This window comes from Ursus maritimus, assembly GCF_017311325.1.
Source record: "Ursus maritimus isolate PB19 chromosome X unlocalized genomic scaffold, ASM1731132v1 scaffold_X1, whole genome shotgun sequence".
NCBI classification, from domain to species: Eukaryota; Metazoa; Chordata; class Mammalia; order Carnivora; family Ursidae; genus Ursus; species Ursus maritimus.
Genome location: NW_024423319.1, coordinates 70,712,594 through 70,740,305, shown reverse-complemented (window position 1 = coordinate 70,740,305; position 27,712 = coordinate 70,712,594). Strand labels below are relative to the sequence as shown.

The window sequence follows — 27,712 nt, the reverse complement described above, 5'->3', positions numbered from 1 at the left end:
CAGGAATTGTTTAAGTTATAGCTGCCCATTAGTTGCTCTTTCCCTCGCCGTTTAGAGTCTTACTATGTACAATTACAGCTTAGTATTCGGGCAAAGACTCAAGGAAATCTCTATGAGGAATCCTTTAATTCTTGGTCATCATGATTCCCTTCTGTTCTGTTGCACAAAATCCAGCCCTCCCACTCTTCTTTTACTAATGTTTGACAGTGCTTTGTTCTGTGCTGTCCCTTTCTGATCTATAAAGACCTCTAGACAAAAAGTGTTGGAGAATTGTATGACTCCCTTCATTTGTTTCCATTCTCCTAGTGATCACACATTCCTGTGCTGCTAGTTGTCTAGTGTCTGGAAACAGTTGCTTCACATATTTGTTGCTTTTTTTTAGTTGTTTTTGACAGATGACAGATCCTGGTTTTCTTTGTTATACTTTATATTTTTGAGATCATTAAGGAGTTATATGCAGTTATAATGAATAGATACCCAAGTCCTCCATTGATAACATCTTATAAAACTGTAATACAGTATCAAAACCAGAATAGTGACATTAATATAATCAAGGGGCAGAACATTTCTGTCAGCACAAGGATCTCTCATGTTGCCTTTTATAGCCATACCCACATCCCTCCACCTCTACTGCCTCATAATCTCTGGTAACCAGTAATCTGTTCTCTGTTTTTTATAATTTTGTCATTTAAAAATGGATTTTGATGGATTCCTGTCTCACATTGAGGTCTTTCATCCATTTGGAGTTTATCTTTGTGTATGGCGTGAGAGAGTGGTCAAGTTTCATTCTTTTACATGTAGCTGTCCAATTTTCCCAGTACCATTTATTGAAGAGACTGTCTATTTTCCAAGGGATGTTTTTTCCTGCTTTGACAAAGACTAGTTGCCCATAGAGCCAAGGGTCCATTTCTGGGTCCTCTATTCTGTTCCATTGGTCTATGTGTCTGTTTTTGTGCCAGTACCATGCTGTTGTTGTGAACACAGCTTTGTAGTATAGCTTGAAATCTGGCAACGTGATGCCCCACATTTCTTCTTGTTTTAAATTATTCTAAAAGATGATTGCCTAGAGCAAGGGTCACAAACCTTTTTCTGTAAAGGGCCCCAAAAGTAAGTGTTTCAGGCTCTCAGAGCCATGTAGATTCTGTGGCAACTACCCAACTCTGCTGCTGTAGCATGAAAGCAGTCCAAGACAAGACATAAACAATTAATAAAACCTTATTTATAAAAATACATAGTGGGCCAGATTTTAAATCATAAAAATATGACATTTAGGAGATAAATGGAAATTTGAACACTGACCACATATTTGATATTAGGGAATTACTAATTTTTTGGATGTACTAATGATATCGTGGTTATGTTCTTTAAAAACAGACTTCTTTTCTTTTAGAGATACATGTTAAATATTTACTAAAGTAATGATACCTGAGATGTGCTTCAAAATAGTACAGAAGGGAAATGGATAGGGCTATAGAAGAAAGAAGATTGGCCATAAATTCATAAGTATTGAAGGTTAGGTACCTGAGGGTATATTTTACCATTGTACTTTTGTATGTCTCTGAAACTTTTCTTACTAAATAGTTAAAAAACAAATATTTCTAATTTTAGGGGCCATGTCAGTTCTTTTTTATTCTTGCCCCTCCTCCATGCGAAATGAACCTGAATACAATCAAGCCTCTATATCTTAGAGTTTACAGGAAATATGTGGATAGAAGAACATACTAAAAATACCATGAGTATACAATCAGCCAAATACAGAAAGTGGAGAATTCTACAAGACAAAAGACTGAATTTAAACAAATAAATTACATTAAAAATAGGAGAACATTTATTTAGTAAGAGAAACTTAAGAGACTTATTATCCAAATGCAATTTGTTGACTTTGGATCCTAATTTGGACAAACTATAAAAACACGTTTTTAGAAAATTGTGAGATGATCAGCAGAGATTAGGTGATACTGAGAAATTAGTTTTGTTATTGTGATAACAAAAAACATCCTTCCCTGTTAGAGAAACACACTGATGTATTTGTAGGTGAAGTGATATGTCTGGGATTTGCTTTTAAACACTCAGAAAAGATCACGAAAGACAATGAGAGACCATTAAAGATTGAAGGGAACTAAGGAAAAATAACAACTCAAGGCAATGTGAGATTCTGGATAAGATCCTGGAACATTAGTAGAAAACCTGATAAAATTCAAACAAGCTCTGTAATTTAGTTAATATTATTGTGCCAGTGTTAATTTACTGATTCTGATCATTGTACTACGGTTATGTACAATGTTAACAGAGGAAACTGGGTAAGGGCTATATAGGAACTCTCTGTTGCAGCTTTCCTGTATGTATAAAATTAGTTAAAAACAAACAGGTTAGAATTCATACTCCAAAGAAAAAGGAACCTTTGTGCACTGTGTGGGAAAGCAAACTGGTGCAGCCACTGTGGAAAACAGTATGGAGGTTCTTCAAAAAATTAAAAATGGAACTACCATAGGATCTAGTAATACCACTTGTGGGTATTTACCCAAAGAAAACAAAAACACTAATTTGAAAAGATATATGCACCCTTATGTTTACTGCAGCATTATTTACAATAGCCAAGATATGGAAGCAACCCAAGTGTCCACTGATAGATGAATGGATAAAGAAGATGTGGTATATCTGTACAATGGAATATTATTCAGCCATAAAAAAGAATGCGATCTTGACATCTGCAGCAACATGGATGGATCTAGAGGGTAAGTAATGCTAAGTAAAATAAGTCAGAGAAAGACAAGTACCATATGATTTCACTCATATGTGGAATTTAGGAAACAAAAACAAATGAACAAAGAAAAAAAAGAGACCGGAAAACCAGACTCTTAAACATAGAGAACAAATTTGTGGTTGCAAGATGGGAGGTTGATTGGGGGGGGAGGGTGAAAAAGATAAAGAGGATTAAGAGTACACTTACTGTGATGAGCACTGAGATGTGTATAGAATTGTCAAATCATTATATTGTACACCTGAAACTATTATAACACTGTATGTTAATTATACTTGAACTCAAAAAATAAATTAAAAAAAAAAAGATTAAACAAAAAAAATCATACTCCAGGAAAAAAAAATGTTGGGGAGATGAAATAAGAATAGCAGAATTTTGATAGGTACCTGGGTTCATCAGACCACTCTTTATTTATATACTTAAAAGCTTTTGTAATACAATTTTTAAATACATCACTTCCTTGTTTCTGCCATTCCCTCAAACTACTCTCCTTCCCCTCCTCTCCCTGATCAAATTGCTCTGCATGCGCCCACTCCCTTAATCCTTTGTAATTTGGCACTGGCCTTCCCACAACTTTACTTTCCCCATGGCTCTGTAACAGTGACCTCCTAATCAAGAAGTACAAGGATCCTTTCACCCTCTAAATATTCTTCAGCACTTAATATGTAAACCACCCCTTTTGAAGCTGTATTCTCTCACTACTATGACACTGACCTTTCAAGCTCCAGGATTGCTATTTTGAGTTTTCATGCTGCCTGCAACTGCTAGGGAAGGCAAAACAGTACAGAAGGGATGAGCTTCAAAGCCAAACTGGGCTCTGCCCTCACTTGGAGACAACACCATCGTAAGAATTAGTAACACCAGCATTGCACCTAGCACACGGTCAATGCTCAACATATGATATTTGGAGAGTACTGGTTAAGAGTGCTGCAGGAAGCCATCCAGCTCTATCATTTACTATCTATGTGACACTGAGCAGGTTCCTTAACCTTTCCATACCTCAGTTCCTCATCTATAAAACTGAGAGAATAGTATCATCATCACAGGTTGTTGTGAGGAAGAAATGCATTACTTTGTGTAAAGCACTTAGTAGGAGGCTCACAGCAGGGGCTAGATACATGTTAGCTCTAGTTCAAGATTCCCAGGGGGTCAATTCCAGTTCTATCACTTGTATAATGAAGAATTTGGCTGCCTTTTGTCTCCTGTTCCTGGAAGGTAGCCTCTAAACCCTTGGAATTTCCTAGATGATAGTGTTATTTTTGTTATTCATGGTGGGCCCTAACAGTTTAGCTAATGGGTGAGTCATGGTAGGCCCCTAGACAGTTTATGCTAATGAGATGACAGCATGGGGGCAAACCATTCCAGACAGACAAAACACAAGATCAGAGGGTTGAAGCTTTGACTCCTGTGACATAAACCTGGCCTCTGGGGAGGGGAGGAGTCAATGATCTAGTCAATCATAAAAAAACACAAAGACTCTAGATACATGATGAGTGCACTGCCCTGGTTGGCAATATTCTGCCTATTGTCACAGATCGATGTATCAAGGAGTTAACATGGTCCTGACTCCACAAGAAGACAAGGAAGCTTTGTGTTACGGACCCTCCCAGACCTCACCCTATGCATCTCCCCCTTTAGCTGGTTTGGATTGTATCCTCTTGCTATAATAAAACTGTAATTTTAAGTATGTGCTGTCCTGAATTCTATGAACCATTCTAGTGAAATATGGAGCTTGAGGGGATCACGGGAACCCCCGAATTTGCAGCCAGCAGGTCAGAAGCAAGGGTGGTCCTGGGAACATCCAAACTTGTGGCCGGTGTCTGAAGTAAGGGCAGTCTTGTGGAAGACTGTGCCCTTAACCTGTGAAGTTTGGCCTAACTCCAGCTAATTGGTTTAAAAAGCCACTGCAGTCACTAAAGTGTCATGTGATCCCTATCTTATCACCCATGCCAATATTTCCTCAGTCTTCTTTTCTCAAGAGAATTAGTGATACGGTTCAGAGAGCTGAGCCAGGATCTGTGGAATTCAAACCCCACATATGACAAACAGGACTTCTAGGCCCTCAGCTAGTGGACTTGGTCTCTGACTAGCCTCTCAGTGGGGATGAAAGGTGACTTAAACCCAATATCCTTCTCTTCTCCCTGTGCAGTAGGCTCATGCACATATATGTACATGTGTACACAGAAACCCATGTGTACACTTTGCTGCCTGGCTTGGGCCAATGAGGGGAGCAGGTAGAGGCAGGGCCAAAAAGATACAGTAGAAGCAGGGACTGCAGCCTTAAGCAAGGAGGTGGGACTAGATGGGTTATACTACTGACCAAAATCCTGGAGCAAAGAGTCAACAAGTGCTCTTTTTCCTGCTCCCCAAACAAACAATAGATAGATACTACCAAAGACTGTCTTCTCAACTCTATGCAAATGACTCCTAATTAAACCTAGTCCTGACTTGTGAGCCCTGAAGTTCAGGTTTTAGACAAACTGCCTGCTGGATATCTATTGGATGGCCTGCCAGTATCTAAAACTAAACATGTCCAAAAGTGAATCAATCAACTTTTAGGATCCTCATCCTCCTCTTACATATTTCTCTTCAAGGCATCAGTATCCTCCCATTTGTCTACAGCCTTGCTTTTCAAAATATGGCACTGGGAGCAGCAGCAGTATCACCTGGAAGCTTGTCAGAAATGCAGAATCTCAGGTTTCATCTCAGACCTACCAAATCAGAATCTGCGATTTAACAAGATTCCCCCAGATGATTGTTACGCACATTACAGTTCAAAAAACTCTTATCCAAGACATTCTCCCTAGCACTCCAAACCCTCAAGGATCCTGCCTGTCTCTAGTCTTCATGACTCCCACCACTGCTATAGTCCAGGTAGCAAATCACTTGTTCCTAGAACTACTGGTTTCGCTGATCTAGATTCCAAGTATTCCTCATGGTAACTCTCCCTCAATTATTTTGTCAAATTCATGATTTTAAATCCTTCCCTGCTCAAAAATTTCCACTGGCTCCTCATTGCCCATTAAACCTCCAAACTTAGTAGTCAATAAGAAGAAATAACATTTATTGCATGATCATTACGTGCCAGGCACTCTACCAAGTGTTTTACATGTCTTAACTCATTTAATCCACCTAACAACCCTATGAGCTAATTATTACTGTATCTTCATTCTACAGATGGGGAACCTAAGGCATGGAGAGGTTAAATGGCAGAGCTGAGAATCAAACCTAGGCAATTTGACCCCAGTGCACAAATTCCTAATCACTGTTTCATACTGCCTCCCTAATTCAGTAGCCTTATTTTTTTAAGGCTTACCTCCTAAGACTTCCCTGTACTTTAGCCAAAGTGATCTACCTGTTGTTCCATAAATACATTAACACTTCCCAACTTCTGTACCCTCACCCATGAGAGGTTGTGCAGTGTTAATGGAAATAATCCGGGCTTCAGAAGCAAGCCTAGTTTCAAATTTTAGGCCTGGCCACTAACTGGTTCTAAGACCCTAGGGAAATCATCAAACCTCTCTGAGTCTCCTCTCCTCATCTGCAAGTAAAACACTTTAAAAACCACCTAACTGAAATGGTTGCTGTGAAGTTTAGAAAATATGCGAGAATGTCTAGTACAATCCTGGCACATAGCAGGTGCTCAACCATTGATAGCCCTTATGCTCACCTGAAATTTCAAATCCTACCCACCCTCTAACGCCCTCTCAAATATAACTTCTACTTTGTAGCTTGTTTTGTCATCCAGATTGGACATGATAGCATCTTCCTTTAAATTTTGTTACTAATGTATGTGTAACTCTGATTTGCTACCTTATTTTAGCATTGTACCTTTGCTGTATGAGACTGTAAGCACCATAAGGGCAAGCCATTTGTATGCCCTAAAACAGCTAGCATAATGCATTGCACATTGTGGGAGTTCAATAAACACTACTGAATAGAAGTGGGTTGGACATTGCGTAATGAATTACCAGAACCACTAAAATTAATTTGGGAAAACTTCATTAAAAAAGAGGTGGAACAGGAACTAAAAAGAGCTAAGCACCTGTAACTATGTCACACGAGGCACTGTGTGTATAATAGCTCATTAGTACTCTCATTAATTCTGTGATGAGTTACTATCCCATTTTCCAAATGAGGAAACTCACAAATGTTCCATGAAAACTTGGACCCACTCACTCTCTTTCATTGCTGTATCCCCAGTGCCTAAAGGAGCACCTGGAACATAGTAGGTGCTCAATAAATATTTGTTGAGTGAATGAAGAGATGAAAAAATAGTGCTAGTAAGCAGAACCAGGACTAGAAGCAATTTCACCTGACTCCCAGTTCAGTCCTCTGCTATGTTAATTTGTCAATTTAAAACAGAGGAAAGGGATGTACCATTTATTAAACAACTGCTGTAAAACTAAATACCATTTGGGAAGAGGGGTCTTAGGCCAGAACGTTGAATAATTACACTCCTCAGTTCATGACACTGATTGTGTTTGACACTTTACATAAATTGTATCATTTGATCTTCCTAAAAACTCTTTGAGGCAGGTATTTTTACATTCATTTTACAGACGAAGAAACACTCTCCATGAAATGATTTGCCCAAACTCTCATAAGAGGCAGAGCGGGTGATTCCAGCCCAGGTAAGTTTAACTCCAAAACCTGTGTTCTTAAATATTTGTCCAGGCTTTGGGCTTGTACTTGCAAAGCAAATCGTACCCCCTGCACAGACAGGAACAAGATAGCATCATGAAGAGCTGAGCATCATGAAGAGCATTGCAAGGAGCTGCAACAAGGAGGGCAGGGATTAAACCAAGACTACTGAGGTCACTGAACAAATCAATAATCAAGTTATAACGTCCTATGGGAAGCAATCTCATTAATCCAAGAATGCTGCTACTCGAACAAGAACGAGCGACAGAACTTGATAACATGAAGGACAGCAGAAACAAAGATATTTAAGAAATCACCTAAAGCTCGGCATTTAACACAATGTACGGGAGGAGAACAAGCCCTGACAGTAGAGGACAGGAAAGTGAGTAGGAGTTTCACAAGAAGGCGTGGAAGGAACGAGGACTGAGGGAAAGCGGTTAACCCAAAGAGCGGGTGCAGTGTTGACACTGGTTTTGGCATCGGGTATAGGACGGGCCTACCGGGAGGAAGGAGTTCCAGCCTTCTCAGGCCAGGAGCCCGTCACCAGACTTCCTTAAGGGCACTCTGCCTCACCCTCAGTCCCTTTTGCCATAGAACCCAAGCTCACCAGGGGCCTGGGCGATGTCGTCCCCGGATCTCCCGAAGACTCGGCCGCTTTCGCCATCTTGGCCCTCCTTCTCCCGGGTCGCTCCCACAGGCCTTTGCGGAACCTGAGACGTGGAGGCCGCGGCTGGTCAGCGCGTCATCGCGCGGCGGTCGCGTCACCGAAAGGCGCCTGGCAATGGCCGTCGGTCCCGGGGCGTCGCTGTCCCTGGCCTTTGGGTGTCCGGGAGCGATCCGAGTCGCCGCGCCCGGCTTCGCTTCGCTTCTTAGGAACCACAGGTCCCGTTAGACATGCTCCCCCTTTCATACTTAACCCCAATCCTCAGATCGCTGCACGGCTACCTTTTTTTTTTTTTGTCTTTAATCCACGCACCCGCGCACCCGTTTCTCGCTCTCAGGGCGGCTCTGCAGAGCTTGCACTTCACGGAAAAAGCCTGCGCCTCCCCGGCCCCAGAAAAAATTCGCGTTTCCGTGCTCCTGAATAAAGAGATCAAGCCCTCCTGACCAACTGCTCCCTCCGCCGTCGCTCCTGCCTGGCTGATTCCTCGCACTTTGTTCCCCCCGCTACCAGCCGATTTCCACATCGCAGCTTTTATAAATATACTATACAAGATAACTTTTCTTTCTCCCTCACCCGCTTTGAGGAGGGGCGAAGCTGGCTTCTCTGTATACGTTGGCCAAAATGTAAATCTCACTACAACTTCTCAAATTGCTAAGTGTTTTGGAGCAAGTACTAAAAATGTTTAAGGTCTTAAAGAGGGTGATTATTGTAGGAATAACTTTTTAAAAAATCCTGCATGTCCCAACCCCTTTTCCCTACCTAGTTCCGGGTCTTTCTCACTCCACTTTACCTCGGCCCCAGGTTAAAATGCGATCAGGCAATACAGTCATTTTTGATGCAAGGAGTGTTCAGGATACCTAAGTGTCCTTTGGTGGTGTGAATACCAAGTTTCCGCTTTTAACAAACAGGGTAGGGATGGGTGTGTAGTAAAGTGCTTTATATTTTTGGATAGGCAATCCAGAAAGAAAACAAGTCTCCAATTTAAGAAGAAAGAATGTGGACTGTGGTGGGACAAAATTCTCAAATGAATGATAGGGTGTGTGTAGGGGACTTGTGTGGTTTTGTTTTGTTTAAATATTCTCATAATTCTTCAGATCAAGCACATTTCAGTACTTGCTCAGGTACTGATGGGAGTGATACTAAAATTGAGGCCAGTAGATACGAAACATTTTTTGAAACATTTTTTAAAGATTTCATTTATTTGAGGTAGAGAGAGCAGGAGCAAGGGAGCAGAGGGAGAGGGTGAAGCAGGCTCCCAGCTGAGCAGGGAGCCTGTCGTGGGCCTGATCCCAGGACAGCGGATCATGACCTGAGTCCAACGACTGAGCCACCCAGACGTCCCTGAAACACTTCTTTTTAAAAGAGACTAACATAACATAATTAAAAAAATTTTTTTAAATAAAAATAAAAGAGAATATTATGTACAGATTTCCGGCACTTGTTATCGGGTTACCAAGTCCCTTCCCGCTTTCCTGAGGCCATTGATAATCTTTTCTATTTCCTTGCCAACCTCCAAAATTAGTTATCTCTCCCTAACCCTGAGCTCCAACTTCTGCTACCTAACCTCATCTCTTGGCCCCTTTGCCAATGGTTTCAAGATGGCCTTGATGCTGGGTTAAGAAGAGAACAGGCCATAAAACAATTGTGGGTGCAGTCAGTGTCCATGTTACCTAGGCATTATTTCAGGCTAAAATGTGAGTTTTCCTCATTTAATTAATAGGGTACAGGCTGAATATGAGGTAATATGCTATGAAGAAAAAAAACTCAGAAAGGTCGTAGAGGAAGCAGGTGGCATAGGGACAAGTTTCTAAAATAGGAACTATTTTATGTTTTTCGTTGCAAATATATCTTACAAAATTGCCAAACTCAGTATTCTTTAATACACTTTCAGCCATTACCCTCTGTTAGACTATGAACATTTACAGTAAAGCAGGACTCGCATGACTTGCCCATAGTTGCTTTGAAACTTTGTAAGTGGTGGAAGTGAGATTAATATTTAGGCCAGGAGGTTTGAGAACTTTTTTAGTTGTTCTAAATTACAGGACAATACAATGCACAACTCTAAGAAAACAACTAGAAAATATTGAGGAAAAAGGCAGTTTTCTAGAAAAATGGTCAAAATCAAAAAAGAAGTAGGGAATTTCATTAGGATAAAATTTTGGAAATGAAAAATATATGAAAAGCAAAGTACAGGACAGTTTGTATGGTATGCTACTATCTGGGTAAAAAGTAAGGTGGAGGAAATATATATTTGTATACTTGAATATTCACAGACTATGTCCCAATGGCTACACAAGAGATTAGTAACAGTGGTTGCCTCAGGAGACAAACTGAGGGACTGTTAATAAGAGGTGGAAGGGACTACTTAATGGCTTTCAAGGGAGGACTATTTGTTGTATAACCTTTCATGCAGTTTGAAATTTTTACCAGAGACTTTAACAAAAAGTTGCCAAGATCTATCCTTCCCTCCCACCCACAAAATGCTGGATGATTTCACAGGCTAGTCATTCAAGCCTTCAAGGAGCAGATCGTTTCTACATTACATAAATTTTTCCAGAGAAAGGAAAAAAGAAAATTTACAGATTTTTTCTAGGGACCCAGTATAAACATGGTATTAAACCTGACAAAGAATACTAAAAAAGAAAACTCTGTATCAGTCTTGTTATCAATATTAGATACAAACATTTTACACTAGCAAATCAAATCTGGTAAGATAATACAATAATAATATCCCATGATCAAGTAGAGTTTTTCTCAGAAATATAAAGTTCATTCAGAAACAGGAAATGAAATAGTGATAACTGACCATTTTAACAGGTAAAAAAAAAAAGCCATCATCTTGATGCTGAAAATTCAACTTCATTCCTGAAAATAAATATATTAATAATAACTACATAATAACTACATTAGGATACCTAATGTTACAAAGAAATCTGTCTCAAACCAAAAGTCAACATCTTGCTATACCTGGCATTCCCATTTAATCCAAGACCAAGAGAAGAATGCTTATAATCACCATTATCATTTGACACTGTCCGGGAAGTGCTAGACAGTGCAATTAGACTCTTCCTCCTCTGGGTGGTCAGGGGTAACCTTGCTCATTCTCTTCGAGGCCATTGGTCCCCCTGGATATTCTCACCCATAAACCCCACCTTAACCCTCACTCTCTAATACACAGGCAACCTTCTAGCCCTAGAAACTCCAGGGAAGTTTCCCACTTCCAGTATTTTCTTCTCTTGGCACTCGCCTATCTTAAAGTATAGCACTTCTCTGTATAAACACTCCACCCTTCCTGGTGTAAACATAGTTTCTTCTCTCTCCTATTGTAAAGAATTACTGATAACCCCCCTCCCTAACCTATTTGCCACCACCTCTTTTCCAGTTGCTACCCTGGCCCAGCCCTTACCTTACCCTGCTCTCTAGTCCTTTTCCACTTTCCTGAGTTTTTTTTTTTAAGATTTTATTTATTTACTTGAGAGAGAGAACAAGTGCAAAAAAGAGCATGAGCAGGGGAAAGGGGCAGAGAGAGAGGGAGAAGCCAACCCCCTGCTGAGCAGGGAGCCTGACGTAGGGTTCAATCCCAGGACCCCAGGACCCCAGGACCCCAGGACCAAGACCCGAGCCAAAGGCAGATGCTTAAGGGACTGAGCCACCCAGGTGGCCAAGGCTTTTTATACCTTTTATCTTCACACCCATCTCCAAACTAGGTTATCTCTCTGACTCCTCTACCATGTACCTCATCCCTGGGCTTTCTCCGCGCTTCTGACTCAGGATTGCCGTGCCCCTGGGCTAGAAGGAGGTCAGGCTATGAAGTAATTGTAGATTCAGTCAGTATTAAAGTTACCTGGGTGCCTGTTTAACAAACAAGGTAGAAGATTGGTATGAGATGAAGTAGAGTGCTATGTATTTTTGGATAGGCACTCCATGAAATTCCGCTCTAAAGCTAAAAAGATGTAAAGGACATAAACAACTCACAGAATAGGAATTGACATCACATTCTTTTCTGTCACAAGCATATCCAGCAATATTTATGATTGTGTATACCTATGTGAATTATTCTTTCTAAAACCATGGATATTTTCAATAGAGCAGTTGACATTTGATTTTGTAATCCAAAAAATTACATTCACACCCTTAGCGTGTGTCTAAATTGTAGTTTTGTGGCAAAAGAAATAATTTTATAATTTATTTTTAATACTTGTACATTTGTCCATATTATTCAATTTGATTCATATTTCCCCCAAAATTTTGCTATGAAAATATCCAAATATATAGTAAAGCTGGAAGAATAGTACAGTGAGCCCCCATGTACACACCACCTGGATTTATACAATTCACATTTTGCTATTTCTGCCTTATTACGTCTCTATCCATCTGTCCATTCAACAAATCTCTTCATGCATCATTTATTTCATTCTTTATACATTTCGAAGTAAAAACATTAGTATACATCATGCTTTAATGTTTAAGCATGCGTTGTTTGGAAAAGGAAAAGATAGATCTTTGTGCATTGACATATGAAGATGTCCATGATATATTAAAAGAAAAAAAGCAGCATATAAAAAACATTATTTATGTTAAGTATAGAGATTAATGCAGACAGGAATTCAGTTGCCTCAACAATATCCATTTTTCCCTTATTCCTTCTTGATAGACCCCACTTTTGTTCAGTTTGGCAATGTGTCCAGACCCAAGTATTGAATCATGATCAATTCAAGTCAATCGTGACAATCTTGTCCTCTAATTTTCCAACTTCCTTTGCTGACATGGATGACCATATGATCTAGTTTTGGCTAATGAGAACAAAAAGAAGTCATCCAGGGAAGCTTCTAGAAAAGCATTTGCTTTATAAGATAGAAGAAACATATTCAGCTTGCGTGGCTTATCTCTTCTCCCAATCTTCCTTCTTTGAATGCAAGTATGATGTCTAGAAGTGCAACGACTAACTTGCAACTAAGAGAAGACAAGGATAAGGACAAAATGTCATGTGCTAAGAATGGTCTTTTCGTGTTCTATATAATTTTTAAAGAATCATCACATGTTATTGTAATATATGAATAAGTATATCCCTATTAAAATGGAGATATACTATCAACACTTAATTCAAACTAAATTTTGGAGGCTTAAATGAGAAAGTGTATGAGAAAGTAGCAAAGTGTGAACAATAAAGTTAAATATATTCTATTGGAAGTCTGTCTTAACCTGCATTTTCCTCAGAAAGCAGAGCCTGAGACAAGGACTTTTATATACATGTTGATGTTGGGAAGTGATCCCAGGCAACAGTAGTAGGGAACTGGGAAGAGTGAAGCAGAAATGGAAGGAAAGTCATTAGAAGGGTATGTTTTCAGGCTGCAAAACTGGGGATAGATCCCACTGGGGAGCCTTGTAGAATGTGTTTTACATTTGTCATTGGAGAGACAGAAGAGGGAAATATTTCTCTACAGCTCCCACATCCCACTGTCAAAGGTCGCTATGTGAAGTGTTAAGTCTCTTGCATCTCCAAACATGTGCACATTTCAGAATGGCAGAAGAGATTTCCACAGGCCTATGCCAGAAAGTGAGATATAGCACAGTATAGACAAGTGCTTTTAGGTTCAACCTGGCGGAATGGAGGGCTGAGAGGATGTGAGACAGGACATGAGAGGCAATGCCTAGTCTAAACACGAGATGATGGACACCTGAAAAATAGTGGTGGCAGTAGGAGTGCCAAGGAAGCAATTTTGCTTTCCTTTTTTCTTTATTTTTATGTTTGCATTTATAAAAAGACAGGCCACTTAGTGAAGTGAATAAGAACACAAACTCTGGAACCACAACACTTGGGTATGAAGGTCAACTCCACCATTTACTCATTTACTTTTTTCTTGACTTTTATCAGGTTACTAAACCTCTCTGTGCCTCAGACTCGGCACCTGTAAAATGGAGACAATAACAATAGCTGCCTTACAGAGTTGTAAGGACTATGAGTTAAACGTTAGCTATTAATACTTACAATAGAAAGACATGTTTGTTGTAAAGAATCAAAACACATAAGTATATAAAACACAAAGTGTCCTGTATCTGTTAGAATGCTTTTGTTTTCAAGCGAAAGAAAATCAAACCACCCTGCCAGTGAGGGATTGGACATGGATGGGATATTGAGATAGGAAGTCTTGGGCTTAGGCAGTTGGAAGGTGACACTAAACTTTTCTGTCAGCAATGTCAGGTCAAGGGGTTGAGGAAAACTGAGGAGTGGAATGCAAAGCAGGTAAGTTGAGTGGTGAGTGTTAGTATCTAGCTAGCCAAGGAAGAGTATTCCACCCCTTACCTCCTTTGGTCATTCCTTCTGCCTCTTTTTCTGGTCCTTCACTATCTTGCTTGTTAGCAGCAATGCCCTCCTCTTTTGTAGCAAGGAAGGAGGACATGGGACTACTGTGGGAGAATTTCTTGGCTCAGTGGACAAAAAGAACTAAAAACTTTGAATGTCTGGTCAATGTTCTGAATAAGTTCATCTGAAAAGTGTACTTTTCAAAAGTGAACAAAACCTTTGCAATTAGACTTTAATTAAAATTACACACAGAGCAAAGAGAAATGTGTCTGTTGGACTACACACTTCTTCTTCCCACCCTTCCCCAACATCTCTTTTTCAAAAAGGGAGGTTGTGAATAAAGAAAGGAGGAGGAAGGATAGGAAAGGAAAGAACACTCTGAGGAGTATAGAACAGCTTTGCTTCCCTTTCTTTAAGTAAACTGCTATATGAAAACACCATTTGGAATCATTTTAAAATAGGTTTCCTCTATAAGAAGGTTGGGAAAGGAAAATGGTGTGAGTGGGCATGACAAAGTGGGGCTGAGGCCACTGATTTTCCTAGATCTTGCAGTCCCTAAGGATGCATACATAACCCACTAATATCTGAACTACTTGTGTGAGAACTTAAAATGTAGTTCATTCTTTAGTTCGCCCCTCCAAATTATTTCTTACTTCTGTTTATGTGTGAATTCCTAGAAAAGCCCACTGCTTTAATATGTGAGATGAGAAAGAAACAAGCTCAGGGAGAAACAAAACCACTTCACTCCTTCTATTCTTTGATTTCATTGGGACTTAAAATTCATTGATCTACTGATATTTCACTCTCCCACAACCCGCTGATGTCTTCTCTTCCCTACTTATTCAGCTCAAACTCCATCGATGATCACTACACTCACTTCTTCGCAAAACTCTCAACTCCTTTGGCCCTGTTTTGCTTCATCATACTTATGTGGCAAAAGTCCAGCCCCAGTTAAACCCAACACCAGAACTCCTTGGTGCCTGCCACAGTCAGCTAAGTGGGATTGGAGTAAAGCATGCAACTACGCTGACTGGTCTCACTTTAAATGACCAAAAGTCTGCATGGACTGCTTAATGCTGCCTGGTGATCACAGATATTTTGTAAGTCCATTCACTCACCCAATTGCTTAGAAGAATATTTTATTACACCTCTGTCTCCTCAACATTTTCTCTCTAGTCCTGAATTTTACATGACAACTTTGCCTTCAACTTCACTAACATAAAAGCAATAAAAAGAGAACTTCTACAGACTTTCACCACCACAACTACCCACTTAGAAACATCTGTAACCATATTCTCTGCCCTTGCTCCTGACACATGTCATTATTATATAAGGCTAACCCCCTTAACTCATGTACTAGGTCCAATCCCCTATCTTCCCACACAAAGATAACATGTCAAGGTTAAAAGGAAAAGTCTACATAAATGAAATGAGTTGATTGAAATAACAACCTAGCAGATTAAAAATAACTAGCCTCTGCTCGGTGAGCTTTACTATTTTAGAAACCAATTTCACATACATCATTGCATCTGATCCTCACAAAAATGCTGTGAGGTAAGTTTTGTTATTCTTCCCATTTTATGAGAATATGAGACTAAAACAAGGTAAGTGATTTGTTCCAAATTGCTCAGAAATTTTGTAGTGATAAAAGTGGGCTTAAAATTAAGGCCAAGAGTAATAATGAAGGTTTTTTTTTAATTTATATGAGTACTGTGTGCATATCCATGAAAAGAAGTTTAAAAACATCGAAGAGATGGATAGATTCTTAGGAAAATATAAATCAAAATTGCCCCAGGCGGATTTAGAAAACCTTATTAGAACAATACCTATGTAATAACATATTTTATTTTTAAAGAGTATTTTACTTGAGTACAGTTGACACACAATGTTGCACTAGTTTCAGTTGTACAACATAGTGATTCAACTTCTCTATACATCGTGCTATGCTCACCACAAGTGTAGCTACCATCTGTCACTATTACGTAATATGCTATTATGATATCATTGACTGTATTTCTTAAGGTATGCTATTTCATTCCTGTGATTTAATTCATTCCATAACTGGAAACCTATATCTCCCACTGTTCTTCACCCATTTTGTACATCCCACTCTCCCCCTTCCCTCTGACAACCACCAATACTCTGTATTTGCAGGTCTGATTCTGCTTTTTGTTTATTTATTCATTTGTTTTGTTTTTTAGATTCTGCATATGAATGAAATCATGTGACATTTGTCATTCCCAGTCTAACTTATTTCACATAGCATAATACCCTCTAGGTCCGTGCATGACATTGCAAATGGCAAGAACTCATCCTTTTTATGGCTGTGTAATATTCCACTACATATATATATCTCAATGGACACTTAGGTCACTTCAATATCTTGGCTATTAAATAATGCTGCAATAAGCATAGAGGTGCATATATCTTTTCAAATTAGTGTTTTCATTTTCTTTTGGTAAATACCCAGTAGTGGAATAACTGGATTGTATGGTATTTCTATGTTTAATTTATTGAGGAACTCCATAAGTCTTACCACAGTGGCTGCACTAATTTATATTCCCACCAACAGTGCATAAGGGTTGCTGTCTCTCCATATCCTTGCCAACACTTGTTTCTTGTCTTTTCAATATTAGCCATTCTGACAGGTGTGAGGTGATATCTCATTATGGTTTTAATTTGCATTTCTCTGATGATTAATGATGTAAAACATCTTTTCATAGATCGATTGGCCAACTCTATGTCCTCTTTACAAAAATGTCTACTCAAGTGTCTGCCATTTTTAAATCATATTATTTGTGAGGTTTTTTGGTGTTGAATTGATAAATTTTTATATATTTTGGATATTAATCCTTTATTGAATACATCATTTGCAAATATTTTCTCCCATTCAGTTGGTTGCCTTTTTGTTTTGTTGGTTTCCTTTGCTGTGAAAAAGCTTTTTATTTTGATGTATTCCCAACAGTTTATTTTTGGTTTCGTTTTCCTTGCCTTAGGAGACATGCCTAGAAAAATGTTGCTACAGCTGATGTCAGAGAAATTACTGCCTGTATTCTCTTCTAGGACTTTTATGGTTTCATCTCTCACATTTAGGTCTTTAATGATTTGTAGTTGATTTGTGTGTATGATGTAAGTAAGTGGTCCAGTTTCATTCTTTGCATGTCACTGTCCAGCTTTTGCAGTGGATATTCTTGCCTCCTTTGTTGTAGATTGAAAATACAAGCATGGGTTTATTTCTGGGCTCTCTACTCTGTTCTATTGATCTATGTGTCTATTTTTGTGCCCGTACAATACTGTTTTGATTACTATAGGTTGTGGATATATCTTGAAATCTAGGATTACAACACCTCCAGTTTTGTTTCTTTTTCGAGATTGCTCTGTGGTTCCATACAAATTTTAGGATTATTTGTTTTAGTTTTGTGAAAGATATTGTTGGTATTTTGATAGGGATTGCATTAAATCTGTAGATTGCTTTGGGTAGTATGGACATTTTAACAATAGTAATTCTTCCAATCCAGGAGCTTAGATATCTTTCCATTAGTTTGCGTCATCTTCAATTTCTTTCGTTGATGCTTTATAGTTTTCAGAGTGTAAGTCTTTCACCTCCCTGATTAGGTTTATTCCTAGCTATTTTCTTCTGTTTGGTGCAATTATAAATGGAATTGTTTTCTTAATTTCCCTTTCTGCTACTTCATTATTAGTGCATAGAAATGCTACCAATTTCTGGGTATTAATTTTGTATGCTGCAACTTTACTGAATTTATTTATTACTTCTAATAATTTTTTGTGAAATATTTAGCATTTTCTATGTATAGTATCATGTCATCTGCAAATAATGACAGTTTCCTTAGCCATATGGATGCCTCATTTCTTTTTCTTGGCTAATTACTGTGTCTGGGACTTCCAATACTATGTTGAATAAAAATGGTGAGAGTGAATATCCTTGTCTTGTTCCTGATCTTAGAGGAAAGGGTCTCAGTTTTTCACCATTGAATATGATGTTAACTTTAGGTTTTTCATATGTGGTCTTTATGATATTGAGGTATGGCCCATTTTTTTGAGAGTTTTTTTTTTTATCGTGAACAGATGATGAGTTTTGTCAAATACTTTTTCTGCATTTATTGAGATGATCATATTACTTTTATCCTTTGTTTTGTTAATTTGGTGTATCACGATGATTGATTTGCAGGTATTAAATAATCCTTCAATCCTTAGAATAAATTCCATTTGTGATGTTTTTGCTTTTGGTATCAGGGTAATGCTCACCTTGCAGAATGTATTTGGAGATTTCCTTCCCTTTCTCCGTTTTGGAATAATTTGAGGAGAATAGGTATTAACTCTTCTTTAAATGTTTGGCAGAATTCATCTGTGAATCCATCTGGTCCTGGATTTTAAGTTTTTAGTTGTGTTTTTATTACTGATTTGATTTAGTTATTACTAATTGGTCTGTTCAGATATTATATTTCTTCCTGATTCAGTTTTGGAAAATTACGTGTTTCTAGGAATTTATCCATTTATTCTAGGTTGACCAATATACTGGCATATAATTTTTTGTAGTATTCTCTTATAATTCCTTGTTTCTCTTACTTCTTCTCTTTCTTTTTTGATTTTATTAATTTGGGTCCTTTCTCTTTTTTTCTTGGTGAGTCTACCTAAAGATTTATCAATTTTATTTATCTTTTCAAAGAAGCAGCTCTTGGTTTCATTGATTTTTTTTTTGACTCTACATGATGTATTTCTGCTCTGATCTTTATTATTTCTGTCCTTTTACTCACCTTGGGCCTTTTGTGTTCTTCTTTTTCTAGTTCCTTTAGGTGGGAAATTAGATTGCTTATTCGAGATTTTTCTTGTTTCTTTTTTTTTTTTTAAAGATTTTATTTATTTATTCGACAGAGATAGAGACAGCCAGCGAGAGAGGGAACACAAGCAGGGGGAGTGGGAGAGGAAGAAGCAGGCTCATAGCGGAGGAGCCTGATGTGGGGCTCGATCCCATAACGCCGGGATCACGCCCTGAGCCGAAGGCAGACGCTCAACCGCTGTGCCACCCAGGCGCCCCTTTTTCTTGTTTCTTAAGGTAGACTTGTATGGCTATTTTTTTCCTCTTAGAACTGCTTTCATCCCATCCTAAAGATTTAGAACATTTGTGTTTTCATTTCATTTTTCTCCATGTATCTTTTAAATTTCTTCTTTATTTTCTTTTTTAAAAAAGATTTTATTTATTTATTTGACAGAGAGAGAGACAGCCAGCGAGAGAGGGAACACAAGCAGGGGGAGTGGGAAAGGAAGAAGCAGGCTCCCAGAGGAGGAGCCCGACATGGGGCTTGATCCCACAACGCTGAGATCACGCCCTGAGCCGAAGGCAGACGCTTAACGACTGAGCCAACCAGGCACCCCTCTTCTTTAATTTCTTCATTGACACATTGTTTTTTTTATTAACACATTGCTTAATGTCCACGTGTTTGTGTTTTTTCCAATTTTTTTCTTGTGATTGATTTATCGTTTCATATCATTGTGATTGAAAATGATGCATGGTGTAATTTCAGTCTCCTTAAATTTACTGAAACTTGTTTTGTTGCCTACATATGATCTATTCCAGAGAATGTTCCATGTGCACTTTAAAAAATGTCTCTTCGATTGTTTTTGGATAGAATGTTCTATATAAATCTGTTATGCCCGTCTGGTGTAATGTGTCATTCAAAGACACTGTTTATTTATTGAACATCTGCCTGAATATCCATTGATGTAAGTGGAATGTTAAAGTGCCCTACTATTATTTTATTATCATTCATGTCTCTGTACGTCCATTAGAATTGCTTTATGTATTCACATGCTCCAATGTTGGCTGCATAGACATTTACTGTTGTTATATCCTCTTGTTGGATTAATCTCTCTATCTTTATGTAATGCTCTTCTTTGTCTCTTGTTACAGTTTTTTTAATTGCTCATTTTATGTATTTTATGCACACATGTAGGTAACATGTGGTTTTGCGTGATGGGATGACAGATGATTTTTTACTCTGAATCCAACCAAATCCTATTTTAATCCCATGAATATTGTGAACTTAAACTGATGTCACTTTATCAACTTAAAATATTTGGAAAATTTAAAATATTCTTTTTGTTTACTTTTTGACTTTGTTTTCTAACAGAAAGTGACTTTATTTTTAAAAGGATTTTATTTATTATTTATTTGAGAGAGAAGAAAGGAGCACACAAGTGACAGGGTGGCATGAGGAGAGGGAGAAGCAGATTCCCTGCTGAGCTGCGAGCCTGATGTGGGGCTCCGTCCCAGAACCCCAAGATCGCATCCTGAGCCCAAGTCAGATGCTTAACAGACTGAGCCACCCAGGCACCCCTAAAACTTGTTTTTTTAGAAAGAAATTTTTTTGTTTTTATTTTGAAATAATTATGGACTTACAGAAAGTTGCAAAGTACAAAGAATCCCAGGTAACTCTGACCCCAGAGTGACATCTTATATACTTGTAGTATAATGTCAAAACCAGAACATTGGCATCAGAGAACTAGAATACCAAGAACTAGAGAACCAGTCTACAGACCTTAGTAAATTTTCACCTTTTAAAAACCTACCTGTGTGTGTGTGTGTGTGTGTGTGTGTGTGTGTGTAGTTCATTAAAGTCTTTGTTTTAAAGTCTATTTTGTCTTATTTAAGTATTGGTCCCCAGTTTTTTTCAAAAAAGGAATTTTAAATAGCCAGAGAATCAATTTTCTAAATCAGAGGTTGAAAAATGTTATTTGTAAAAGGACAGATAGTAAATGTTTTTGGCTTTGAAGACCTGTTTGTTCTCTCGCATATTCTTTTTGTTTTATTTTGAATTTTTACAGCTCTTTAAAAATGTAATGTCTTAGCCTGCTTGAACTGCTACAACAAAATACCACAGACTGGGTTTCTTATAAACAATAGAAATATATTTTTCACAGTTCTGGATGCTAGAAGTCCAAGATCAAAGCACTAGCACCAAGGACCTCTTTCTGGTTCATAGCTGGCAACTTTTCACTGTGTCCTCATATAGTGGAATAGGCGAGAGGGCTCTGTGTGTTCTCTTTTATAAAAGTGCTAATCCCATTAATGAGGGCTCTACCCTCATGACCTAATAACCTCCCCCAAAGCTCCATCGCCTTCGGGGTTAGAATTTCAACATATGAATCTGAGGGAGGAGACAAACTTATACACCATAGCACACAAAAACATTTTTGAATTAAGCGGCAGCACAAAAAATACAGGCTGCAGGCTGGATTTTGTTTGCAGGCTGTAGTTTGCCAGTTCCTGCTTTAGATTTAGTTACCTGTTTACAAGACATACAGAAGGCAGAGGAACATGTTCATAGGGGTGCAATCAGCAAAATCCAAACTGAGAGGTGCAATCAGCAAAATCCAAACTGAGGGAAACTCTAATCTATAGACAACCTGTTTGTGGTGTACCCTCAAAAGCTCAAGATCTCCTCTTCAGTCCCAACTTTGAAAATAAATTGCAAGAACAAAGTCAATTGCTGTGTGTGAATTTTACTTGGATTCTGATTCAAAAAAGCAAACAGTTAATCGCTTCTCGGCCTTTTGGCTAAGATCAAGTGCAAAAAAGCAAACAGTTAAAAAAAAACACCATTTGAGACAATCTGGATAATTTCAATACTGATGATATTTTTGATGAGATTAAGGGATGGCTTTATTTTGTTTTGTTTATTTTTGATATAACAGCTTGTCTATATCTACCAAAAATCCTGTTGGGATTTCAATTGGAATTGCAATTAATCTATACATTAACTTGGGAAAGACTGACATTTATAACAACATTGAGGCTTCAAGCACATGAATATAGAATGTATCTTTCTATTTATTTACAACTTTGATTTCTTTCATCAATATTTTGTAATTTTCAGCAAAATGCGTACATATTTTTGTTAAATTTATATTTAAGCATTTCATTTCCAGCATTATTGTAAATGGAATTTTTAAAATATCAAATTCTACCTGTTCATTGCCAGTATGTATATTGACTTTTTATCCTGCAATCTTGCTAAACTCATTTATTAGTTTTAGAAATTTTTGTAGATTTATTGAGATTTCTCAGTGAACAATCACATCATCTGTGAATAAGGACAGTTTTATTTCTTCCTTTCCAGTCTAGATGCCTCATTTCTTTTTCTTGTCTTTTTGCACATGACAGGGCTTCAAATACGACACTGAACAGGAGTGGTGAGAGAGGACATCCTTGCTTTGCTCTTTAACTAATTAGGTATGACGTTAGAGTAGATTTTTCACTGATGCTTTTTATTAGATTACAAAAGTTCCTGTCTATTTCTGGTTTGCTGAGAGTTTTATCAGGAAAGGGTTCAATTTTGTTGAATGTTTTTTCTGCATCAATGGCAGAAAATGCATATCATATGACATGATTGTATGGTTTTTCTTATTTAGTCTGTTAAAATGTTAAAATTACATTGATTGATTTCTCAAATGTTGAACCAGTCTTGCTATCCTAAGATGAAACCTACCTAGTGGTATCGTGTTATCCATTTTATACATTGCTGGATTTTATGTTAGTGTTTTGTGAAGGTTTCGTTGAAGAAAGGATTTTGATCTGCAATTCTCTTTTAATATCTTTGCTTTGGTATTAAAGGAATGCTAGCCTCATAAAATGAGATAGGGAGTATGCAATATCCTATTTTCTGCAGGGACGTGTTTAGAATTGGTATAATTTCTTTGTCAATATTTGGTAGAATTCATCAGTGAGACTATCTGGGCCTGAATTTTCTTTTTTGGAAGTTTTTAAAATTTTAAAAAAGATTTTTTAAAAAATATTTTTATTTATTTAATTGAGAGAGAACGAGCACAAGTGAGAGAGAGAGCAGAAGCAGGGGGACAAAGGGAGAGGGAGAAGCAGGCTTCCTGTTGAGCAGGGAGTCCAATATGGGGCTCCATCTCAGGACACCGGAATCATGACCTGAGTTGAAGGCAGACACTTACCCGATTGAGTCACCCAGGTGCCCCAAGATTTCATTTTATTTTAAATGGCTGATAGAAGTGGGTTTTTTTTAGCCATAAATTCAATTTCTTTGATAGACACAGGACTATTTAGGCTATTTCTTCTTGAGTGATTTTTGATGGTTGATCTCTTCTAAGAAATTGGTCCACTTTATCTCAGTTGTTAAATCATGGGCATAGTGTGGTTTGTAGTAATTTTTTTATTATCCTTTTAATGTCTGTGCAATAAGTAGAGATCTCTTTCATTTCTGATGTTGGTAATTTGCATCTTTTTTTTCTTATTCAGATTTGTTTGAAGTTTATCAATGGTACTGATCCTTTGAAAAAAACATCTGTTGGTTTCTTTTATTTCCACTATTATTTTTCCATTTTTGACTTCATTCATTTCTCCTCCAATCTATTTTATTTTCTTCCTTCTGATTGCTTTAGGTTCAATTTTCTTCTGCTCTTTTTTCTCCAATTGTATGATTTAGAGGCTTAAATTACCAGCTTAAGGTCTTTCTTCTTTTCTAATATAAGAATTTAATGCTATAGTTTTCTTTCTAAGCACTGTGATAGTTGGATCCTACAAAAAATATGTTTTATTTTCATTTAGTTAAAAATATTTTAAATTTCCCCGATTCTTCCTTTTGATGCACCAGATATTTACAAGTGTGTTGTTTAATTTACAAATATTGGGGAATTTCTCAAGATATTTTGTTATTTTTTTATTTATAATGATTTTTTATTATATTATGTTAGACACAATACAGTACTTCCCCGGTTTCCGATGTAAGGCTCAATGATTCATTAGTTGTGTATAACACCCAGTGCACCATGCAATATTTGCCCTCCTTACTACCCATCACCGGCCTATCGGAGGGATCCCCTTTCTCCACATCCTCTCCAACAATTGTTGTTTCTTGCCTTGTCTATTTTTGCCATTCTAACTGGCATAAGGTGGTATCTCAGTGTGGTTTTGATTTGAATTTCCTTGATGGCTAATGATTTTGAACATTTTTTCCTGTGTCTGTTAGCCATTTGTATGTCTTCATTGGAAAAGTGTCTGTTCATATCTTCTGCCCATTTTTTGATTTGTTTATTTGTTTCTCGTGTATTGAGTTTGAGAAGTTCTTTGTAGATCTTGCATACCAGTCCTTTATCTGTAGTGTAATTTGCAAATATATTCTCCCATTGCGTGGGCTGCCTCTTAGTTTTTCTGACTGTTTCCTTGGCTGTGCAGAAACCTTTAATCTTGATGAAGTCCCATAAATTCATTTTATCTTTTGTTTCTCTTGCCTTTGGGGATGTATCATGAAAAAGGTTGCTTTGGCCGATGTCGTAGAGGTTGCTGCCTATGTACTCCTCTAGAATTTTGATGGATTCCTGTCTCACATCGAGGTCTTTCATCCATTTGGAGTTTATTTTTGTGTATGGTGTGAGAGAGTGGTCAAGTTTCATTCTTTTGCATGTAGCTGTCCAATTTTTCCAGCATCATTTATTGAAGAGACTGTCTTTTTCCCACCGGATGTTTTTCCCTGCTTTATCAAATATTAGTTGCCCAAAGAGCCGAGGGTCCATTTCTGGGCTCTCTATTGTGTTCCGTTGGTCTATGTGTCTGTTTTTGTGCCAGTACCATGCTGTCTTTGTGATCACAGCTTTGTAGTACAGTTCGAAATCTGGCATTGTGATGCCCCCAGCTTTGTTTTTCCTTTTCAACAGTTCCTTGGAGATTCGGGGCCTTTTCTGTTTCCATACAAATTTAAGGACTGTTTGTTCCAGTTCTTTGAAAAATGTCCTTGGTATTTTGATCGGGATAGCATTGAAAGTGTAGATTGCTCTGGGTAGCATGGACATTTTAACTATGTTAATTCTTCCGATCCATGAGCATGGAATATCTTTCCATCTTTTTATGTCTTCCTCAATGTCTTTCAAGAGTGATTTATAGTTTCTAGAATATAGGTCCTTTACGTCTCTGGTTAAGTTAATTCCAAGGTAACGTATGGTTTTTGGTGCTATTGTAAATGGGATGGATTCCCTAATTTCTCTTTCTTTGGGCTCGTTATTCGTGTACAGAAATGCAACTGATTTCTGAGCATTGATTTTGTATCCCGCCACGTTACTGAATTGCTCTATAATTTCTAATAGTTTCGGAGTGGCTTCTTTTGGGTTTTCCATATAGAGTATCATGTCATCTGCAAAGAGAGACATTTTGACTTCTTCTTTGCCAATTTGAATACCTTTGATCCCTTTTTGTCGTCTGATTGCTGTTGCAAGGACTTCTAGTACTATGTTGAATAATAGTGGCGAGAGTGGGCATCCTTGTCGAGTTCCTGATCTTAAGGGAAAGGCTTCCAGCTTTTCCCCATTGAGAATAATATTTGCAGTAGGCTTTTCATAGATGGCTTTTATGAGATTGAGAAATGTACCTTCTATTCCTACACTCTGAAGGGTTTTAATCAGGAAAGGATGCTGTATTTTGTCAAATGCTTTTTCGGCATCGATTGAGAGGATCATATGGTTCCTGAGTCTTTTCTTGTTGATATGATGTATCACGCTGATTGATTTGCGAATATTGAACCACGCTTGCATCCCAGGTATGAATCCCACTTGATCGTGATGGATAATCCTTTTAATGTACTGTTGGATTCTATTAGCAAGTATCTTGTTGAGGATTTTGGCGTCCATATTCATTAGGGAAATCGGTCTGTAATTCTCCTTTTTGATGGGGTCTTTGCCTGGTTTGGGGATCAAGGTAATATTGGCCTCATAGAATGAGTTTGGTAGCTTTCCTTCTGTTTCTATTTTTTGAAATAGCTTTAGGAGAATAGGTATTATTTCTTCTTTGAATGTTTGGTAGAATTCCCCAGGAAAACCGTCCGGGCCTGGAGTTTTGTTATTTGGAAGGTTGTTTATCACTGACTCAATTTCTTCATAATTAATTGGCCTGTTTAAGGAATCAATTTCTTCCGGTTTCAATCTTGGTAGTTTATAGGTTTCCAGGAAGGATTCCATCTCTTCCAGATTGCTTAGTTTATTGGCATATAGCTGTTGATAAAAATTTCTAATAATCCTTCCAATTTCAATGGTGTTCGTCGTGACCTCTCCTTTTTCATTCATAATTTTAATAATCTGGGTCCTTTCTCTTTTCTTTTGGATAAGTCTTGCCAGTGGTCTGTCAATTTTATTGATTCTCTCAAAGAACCAGCTTCTAGTCCTGTTGATCTGCTCTACTGTACTTCTGGTTTCTGCTTGATTGATTTCAGCTCTAATTTTGGTCAACTGCTTCCTCGTGCGTGGATTAGGCCTGTCCCTCTGTTGCTGTTCCAGCTTCTTGAGGTGAGAATATAAAAACTGCATTTTAGATTTTTCTATTCTTTTGAGTGAGGCTTGGATGGCTATGTATTTCCCCCTTAGGACTGCCTTTGCAGTATCCCATAGGTTTTGGACTGTTGTATTTTCATTCTCATTGGTCTCCATAAATTGTTTAATTTGATTTTTGATTTCCTGGTTTATCGAGTCATTCCTGAGCAGGATGGTTCTTAGTCTCCAAGTGTTTGAGTTTCTTCCAAATTTTACCTTGTGGTTGAGTTCCAATTTCAGAGCGTTGTGGTCTGAGAATATACAGGGGATAATTTCAATCTTTTGGTATCGGTTGAGACTTGTTTTGTGTCCCAGAACATGGTCTATTCTTCAGAATGTTCCATGGGCATTAGAATAGAATGAGTATTCTTTGGTTCTGGGGTGTAGTGTTCTATATATATCTATGAGGTCCAACTCATCGAGTATGGCATTCAAAGCCTTTGATTCTTTGCTCAGTTTTTGCCAGGGTGTTCTGTCTATTTCTGATAGTGGAGTGTTGAGGTCCCCTACTATTAATGTATTTTTATTTATATGTCTCTTTATTCTGGTTAAGAGTTGGCTTGTGTATCTTGCTGCTCCCCTGTTGGGGGCATATATATTTATAATTGTCATATCCACTTGTTGAATACTTCCTTTAAGAATAATATAGTGCCCTTCTGCATCTCTATCTATAGTCTGTAGTTTAAAATCCAATTTATCTGATATGAGAATTGCTACCCCAGCTTTCTTTTGAGGTCCATTTGCGTGAAAGATGGTACTCCATCCCTTACTCTCAGTCTGAATGCATCTTTGGGTTCGAAATGAGTCTCTTGTAGACAGCAAATGGATGGGTCATTTCTTTTTATCCAATCTGCAACCCTGTGGCGTGTTATTGGAGAATTTAAGCCATTAACATTGAGACTGAGTACTGAGAGATATGATTTTAATGATGCCATGTTGCCAGTAAAGTCTTTGTTTGTATTGGCTGTGACTTTCTGTTCTGTATCACTCTTGGGGCCTT

At 37.9% G+C, this 27,712-nt stretch overlaps 1 protein-coding gene across 1 annotated transcript in view; it reads right to left on the bottom strand.

Annotated features, from left to right (window-relative positions):
• YIPF6 (Yip1 domain family member 6) overlaps positions 1-8,761 on the bottom strand; it is a 28,551-nt gene extending 19,790 nt beyond the window's left edge. Inside the window, exon 1 of the mRNA XM_008712280.2 lies at positions 8,013-8,761. Coding sequence (XP_008710502.1) covers positions 8,013-8,069 — 57 coding nt within the window. The 5' untranslated portion in view covers positions 8,070-8,761. The remainder of the gene's footprint in view (positions 1-8,012) is intronic.
• Between the last annotated feature and the right edge of the window lie 18,951 nt (positions 8,762-27,712).